This window comes from Ursus maritimus, unplaced genomic scaffold (genome assembly GCF_017311325.1).
Source record: "Ursus maritimus isolate PB19 unplaced genomic scaffold, ASM1731132v1 scaffold_29, whole genome shotgun sequence".
NCBI lineage: Eukaryota > Metazoa > Chordata > Mammalia > Carnivora > Ursidae > Ursus > Ursus maritimus.
In genome coordinates this window covers 11116959-11124138 of record NW_024425452.1, presented here as the reverse complement: position 1 = coordinate 11124138, position 7180 = coordinate 11116959, and the positions used below count along the sequence as shown (strand labels likewise).

Sequence of the window (7180 nt, the reverse complement as noted above, 5' to 3'; positions counted from 1 at the left end):
TGTGTGTGTGTGTGTGTGTGTGTGTGTGTGTACTTGTGCACCTGTGTGTGTTTTAAGCCCCTAATAGGGTGATTCTAATGGGTACCACATAGGAGGCTGAAAAGCCACAGGTCTAGGTCACTTTTTTTTCATTCTCGTTTCCAAAATGATGCCTCAATCTATGCCTTTTTCTTCATTACTTTGCTGAGCTCTTAATGTGTAGAAGTGCTGTTTTAAGGAGCGACCCAGGTGGTAAGTTGCAAAATAATCAGCTCCCATTCGTAGCAGGAAGCCACTCCCACCTCTGCACACAGCCTCCGTGCTTTCAGGGCGCCACCTCTCTGGGCACCTCAAGCTACTTTTGAATGTCCAGAGCCTGTCACCCCACCAAGGCCACCGCCTCCTGTCCCATCAGCCTCAGAGGTGATCTTGGGGTGGTGTGGATGGGCTTTTAATTTCTCCACTACTTTAACTTCTTTAAGGTGAGCAAGGGTTATGCTTCTTAAAAAGATATTTTCATTTTCAGAGAAAAAAGAAAGCGTGAAAAGACCCACTTTGCCTAAGTCTGCACTTTTGCTTTAAATCCTAATGACTCATTGAAAATCCTCTTGAATGCTGTCTCCAGGCTTCAGAGGACACCTGAATTAAAGTACTGAGATTAATTGGGAACGTGAAAAGCATCAGCCTCCCCTAATCTCACCCAGTTTTGCCAGTCGGGGCTGTGCTGGCAGGAGAGGGGGGAAGGATCTGTACAGATAAAAAGGAAGAAGATTGGAATGCTAGAAGCTCATCACCTGCTAGGGGAGGAAATGCTGGTCAGGGTCTTATTTCTGAATTCCTTCCATCTGTCTGGCTTCCTCACTTGTCCTCTCTCTGCCTATTTTTAAAACTGTATCGGTTATCCAATTCAGTGTTGAGAATGCCAATTTGTGATGATAAACTCCATTTGTGAGACAGAACACAGGCAGCCTTGGGGCTGAGGAACAGCTTTGATTTTGGGCACAAGTCCAGAGCTTTTGGTTAACTTTGCACTGCTCTGTGCGTTTGTATTTCTCTCCCTCTCTCTCTCTGCAGAAGAGCCTTCACCAGTCTCTCTCTGTTGATTTGCAGGAATCCTTAAGCATGGCGGGGAAGCCCAAGCTTCACTACTTCAATGGACGAGGCAGAATGGAGTCCATCCGGTGGCTCTTGGCGGCAGCAGGAGTAGAGGTAAGATGCTGGACTTATTCATATTATTTTCATTGTTGGGTCGTGGAGCACTTACTTAGGGAGCAGGTGTGGGAAACTCCTTCCCTGATTCCTGAACAAAAAGCCGATTTGCCACCTGCTCTTTAGACACTGGGCTGTGAGTGAATCAGTTAGTTCTTTTAAATAAGCACCCAGTATCTTGGAGACTGGTTGTTGGTACTGAGCTGACCCAAGGTGAAGCAAATAATGACTAATGACGACAGGAAGGGAGGGACGAAGGAGACCAGGAAGGAAGGGAGGGACTCGTTCTACCAGATAGCTTCTTTTCATTTCATCCTTGTCAACCACGCATTGAATTTGTTTAACTACATTTGTCTCATGAATATCGAGAAACAGGTAGTTTTCTTTAAATGCACAGAAGGGTCTCACAGATACTGATGTAAGGACATATCATTCATTACCAAAAATATAACTATGCTATACTTTAATGAATCAAAAAAAGTCTATTGTCGACATACTTAAAAGCTGCTATTGAAGTTTATACTGACATTTCAAAGATAAATGTGTGTATCTGTACACTCATGCACTGTGAATATAAAGCAATCAGCCTCTTCTGTAACCCCCACCGAATTTTTTTTCTAGTCACTCCTAAGTGGTCGCTTAGATCCAAAGATGAAAGAAACAGGGAGCTTTCTTCACACTTCCGTGGTTTAACATGGAAATAGCAAGTAACGCCTTCACTTGGTACTCGTTAGCGTGCTCTGTGTTCTGTTTGGGCCCTGACAGAAGACATAACGTTCATTTGTTCACTAGGAACGCAGATACCTTATACGAATGCGGCTTAGAACACGGTTTAATTATTCAAATATTTTGTGAAACACAGCATTTTATGGTATCTGGTGGAAGAGAGGCTTGAAGACCTTTTAGGAGAAGAGAACAGATGTTTTATACTAGACTCTGAAGAAACCTGTGAAGCCGCTTCCCAGGAAAAGGCCTGATGTACATGCAATTGTAGGCGCTCCAAGAAGCCACGAAATACGTAATTGTACCCTAGGCTCCCCGGTTAAGAATTTCTGCTACAATAAAGCAGCAAATCCTTGTGAAAGTTCACCACTTTTATTTTTTTAAGATTTTATTTATTTATTTGACAGAGAGAGACAGCCAGCGAGAGAGGGAACACAAGCAGGGGGAGTGGGAGAGGAAGAAGCAGGCTTCCAGCGGAGGAGCCTGATGTGGGGCTCGATCCCATAACGCCGGGATCACGCCCTGAGCCGAAGGCAGACACTTAACCGCTGTGCCACCCAGGCGCCCCCATCATCACTTTTTAAAAAAATTCTTTTGTTACAAATTTTTTTAAATTTTAAATTAAAATTCTGAAAATACATAAGGTATAAAGAATGTTATACTAAACATAATGCCACTGTGTGGAATGAGCAATTATTATTAATTTGTCATATTTGCCTTCAGTCTTGAAGCCACATGGGTAATATTAATATAATCTTCTTTTAAAAATAAAACCTTAACAGATAAAAGCTAAAATTTAGTTGGACCATCACCCCCATGTCCACTTAACTGACCGCTATCCAGTTAGTCCAGACTTTATATTTTTCCATTTATGTGGGTGCTCATCAACAATTGACTTGTGTGCCTTCTGAAATAATTTATATAAGTGGTTCCCCTTGTGACTCATTCTGTATGTCCCTCCTAACACTCAATTTTATGTCTTTGAGATCCATCCCTATTGAGATGGATAAGTGACAGATGAATAAATGAAGGGGGTGGGGAATCAGGGTCATTCCTTTATAATTATTTTTCAAATCTCAATGTTTACGTACTGTTGCGTTAGCATTAGATCTTGATAAAATATGGTAAAACACACAGGAGACAATGTGACCCCAAAGCCTACCTATCAAAAACACTCCAATTTCTTCGGAGGGGGCACTATTTTTTAGTATATAACAACAACAACAACAACGACAACAACAAAACAAACAATTTTTTTGAACGTGTCATTTCTTCTTCCAATGACCTAATTTCTTCAAAACAAGAAATGGCCAATTCTGCCTGCTGAGCCACATGAAGCTCCTTCCTGGAACTTCCGACCCCTCACAGTTTTTTTAAAAACTTTCTTTTTCTTTCTTTCTTATTTATTTATTTGACAGAGATAGAGACAGCCAGCGAGAGAGGGAACACAAGCAGGGGGAGTAGGAGAGGAAGAAGCAGGCTCCCAGCGGAGGAGCCTGATGTGGGGCTCGATCCCAGAACGCCGGGATCACGACCTGAGCCGAACGCAGACGCTCAACGACTGCGCCACCCAGGCGCCCCTCAACCCCTCACAGTTTTTATACTCAGAGTTGGTATCATCGTAGCTTGTTACAGTTAGAAGAAAATTCTATAGTCAATATTGACCTTCTGTGCCTGACTTTTCCTCTCGATGTGAGTCATAGCAAGTTTTCAAAAGTTAAATCATCACGCTCTAGCATAAACGACTTTGCTAAAATTGCCGTGCTTCGCTTATCTTTAGAGCCCAGGCTCCTCGCACGGTAAGCCTTCAAGCAAAAGATTTCATTGACGAAAACACACCGTTAAAACCCAAAACGTTCAGGTGGGAAACCTTTGCTCTGTGATCTGGTCAAACTCAATCTACGTTTACACCTACACCTCAGACTGTATACTGTCTGAGGAGTTTTGCTGTATCCCATGCTGTTCCGTGGCCGCACCCAGGCTGTGAGCCCTGAGCGTGGCCCTCTCCCCAGTGGGCTCGCAGGGATTGACCTGGTGATGCCTGGTTGGAACTGGAGTTTGGGCTCCACACTCCGAGCTCATAGAGCCTGGCCAAAGCAGATAGTAAAGGTTACCCTGGAGTTCCTGATCTGAGAAATTTGAGGAGAAATTGAAATCATAAATATATACCCCCCCATCACACTACATGAAAGTCATAAGTAATCTTCAAATTTAGGAAAAATGCTTTTTGGGGAAGTTTTGTTTTATACCTTGGTTATCCCTATCTGTATTCTCGTATTTGATGTCAACGTTGGAATGACTTCTTCCTATAAAGATTATTGAAATACAAATTACACATTTAGCAAAATGATATTATCTAAAATGTAGTGGGTTTGGGGAGAAGGGATTCTAGCCCTCGTTCTTTCACCTTTCAGCTGAGGGACTTTAGGCAAGTCACTTAACCTCTCTGGGCTTCATAAGCATCACATGAAGGCTTGGAAAAGAAGAGCACCAAGAGTTGTCGTTGAATGCTGGTCTTCAAGGTTTAGGAATGAGGGTGATCTGACATCTCGGTTTAACGTTAAATATCCGGGAACACCACCAGGGAACCATGTTATCAGTCTCTTTTCTTAATATTTTTTATCATTCCAAATTGTAAATGTAAAATTTAAAAATTATTTTTGTGACAGTGGCGGTAGAATAGGATCTTTGGGGAAAATACTGTTTTTCAATTACGTGTTGGGGTTTTCCATCTCTAATACAGATGGAAATAATACAGAAAACTCATTGCGTTTCAATTTTATATTAAAATTGTACTATATGAAATGCACATGTTCTATCTGCGGATGTATTTTAGAGACAAAGTATCCAGAAGTCAACTGGCAATAATCTAACAATAAAACAGAAATCTAAGACAAGCAGAAAAATTTTGAAAGCCCCCAGCAATAAACTATACCTCGATTCATGTTTCCTTAATGCCACAAAGTGTCTTTTGAGTTCTTTCAGTATATTGTTAGATTGCTACCACGAAGTTTCTGAGATTTGCTGCAATTTAATTTTTCTGTATCTAAGCCTCTTGGGTTTAGAAAGAGAATACATAACAGAACGATCAAACTAACATTTACTTGTTGTTGAACCCTGGAAATAAGGGACAACAAACACCACCCAAGGGAAGTTCTGCGGAAAACAGTAACAGCAGTCAATACTGAGCCCAACATGAGAGTTAGTCTTCCTTTGATAGGATCTCTTTTAGCCGTCATGACAACGTCATGAGTAGGCGGTATTAGCTTCATTTTCATACATCAGGAAACGGAAATTAGAAGAGACTTGTCTGAGCTAATGAAGGGGAGTAGCCTGCTTTCAGACTCTGATCTGAAAAGTCTGCCTGGCAGGCTCCATCCACATAACAGGAGGTGTCAGTGTTACTCGGTCAACTGAATTCAGTAAACCCTTTGCTTTGGTTTTATATAAAAACGCCCTTCGGTTCACTGAACGCAGAAAAGGCCAGCATGCGTTCAATAACCAATTAAAACATTGGTTTCCTTGGTGGTTAGACTTTTTACTTCTATTCAACTTTTTCCATGATATTAAAAGTAATAACAATGAAAATGATAATAGCAACATATTCTTATATTCTTTCTTTCATTCTTTAGTTTGAAGAAGAACTTTTTGAAACTCGTGAAGAATTTGAGAAATTAATCCAAGGTGAGAAAAAAAGACTGGCATGATGTTGCATTAGACCAAGGATAAGATAGATGGTCTCTCCATCTCTGAGAGGCGTACACACACACACACACAGACACACACACACACACACACACGTCCTAAGAGCGGAGAACATTAGGTAGACGGTATCTATCAATATCTCTACGTCAGGAAGGCAGCACTTGGATCTTGCAAAAGCAAATGAGTGTTCAAAGTGGGAGGAGCCCTGCCCCCGAGCTGCTAACCTGTAGTAATTTCAGCACCATCTCCTTGTTTCCTCAGCCCTAGGGATGATACTTACTTTCTGCAGTTGTCACCTTCCTGATACGGTACTGTCCCTTTGTTGTCTCTCAGTGCTCCAGGACCTAGTTATCGTCTTTGTAATTCAGTCTGGTTAAAATAACTAGCATGGTTCTGTCTCCCAGCTGGATCCTGACTGATGTAATTAGGGAGCAGAAAATGTCCTGACAGTTAAACCTGGTGGCAAGTGCAGAAAAACCAGGATGTTCTTGTCATGGATTCAGTCGTGAACTGGCTCAACTTAAGGAAAAGTGCCATCTTTACTGTTGCCCTTCTGAGGAAGAGTCAGACTGACTGATGGAGGGAGGGAGGCAGAGAGGGAGGGAAGGATGGGGCAGAGAGAGTGGAATTCTTTTTAATTAAACCATTGCCCTCTCAAGTTGCTGTTGTTGTGTAATGCAGAGATTCCCTGGAAGACTGAAAATTTAAGCCCAAAACAAAGAGCCGTCACTCTGACAGGAGGCCACTGGGACTCCCATGGGAGAGTGGTGTGGAAAAATTTGCGGAAAGTACATGGAGGCAAACGTCAAGGAGTGCTTTGAATTCCAGGTTGAGGTTAAATATTACTGTCTTATTAGCAAAGGGGAGTAATGGAATGGTCTACGCCCAGTATTGTGACTCCAGGAAAATAAGCAGGCAGGTCATGTGGGGTAGATAAGAAGGGCCCATCTGCTCAATATCACTCATCAGGGAAATGCAAATCAAAACCACAGTGAGATGTCACCTCACACCTGTCAGAATGGCTAAAATCTACCACACGAGAAACAAGAGCCAGCGAGGATGTGGAGAAACAACAACCCTTGTGCACTGTTGGTGGGAATGCAGACTGGGGCAGCCACTGTGGGAAACAGTATGGAGGTTCCTCGAAGTTGAAAATAGAGCTACCCTATGATTCACCATTGGGTATTTACCCAAGAAATATGAAAACAGTAATTTGAAGAGGTCTATGCACCCTGTGTTTATTGCAGCCTTATCTACAATAGCCAAATGATGGGAAGCAGCCCAAGTGTCCACCGATACATGAACGGATAGAGAAGATGTGGTGTATATATACAATGGAATATTACTCAGCCAAAAAAGAATAAAATCTTGTCATTTGCAACAAAATGGACCGACCTAGAGGGTATAATGCTAAGCAAAATAAGCCAGTCAGAGAAAGACAAATATCATATGATTTCACTCATATATGGAATTCAAGAAACAAACCAAATGAACAAAGAAAACAAGAGACAAGCCAAAAAACAGACTCTTAACTGTAGAGAACAAACTGGGAGGTGGGGGGGGG

At 42.0% G+C, this 7180-nt stretch overlaps 1 protein-coding gene across 2 annotated transcripts in view; it reads left to right on the top strand.

Moving 5' to 3' along the window:
- Positions 1-10: 10 nt before the first annotated feature.
- Positions 11-7180, top strand: part of LOC103664002 (glutathione S-transferase-like) — a 15843-nt gene continuing 8673 nt past the window's right edge. Inside the window, exons 1-3 of one of the 2 annotated variants that reach the window (XM_008691787.2) lie at positions 11-402; positions 1090-1188; positions 5544-5595. In XM_008691787.2, the coding sequence (XP_008690009.1) occupies positions 1102-1188; positions 5544-5595 (139 nt within the window). In that variant the 5' untranslated portion in view covers positions 11-402; positions 1090-1101. Of the gene's footprint in view, positions 462-1089; positions 1189-5543; positions 5596-7180 lie in introns of both variants that reach the window. The other variant, XM_008691786.2, reaches the window with a different exon arrangement.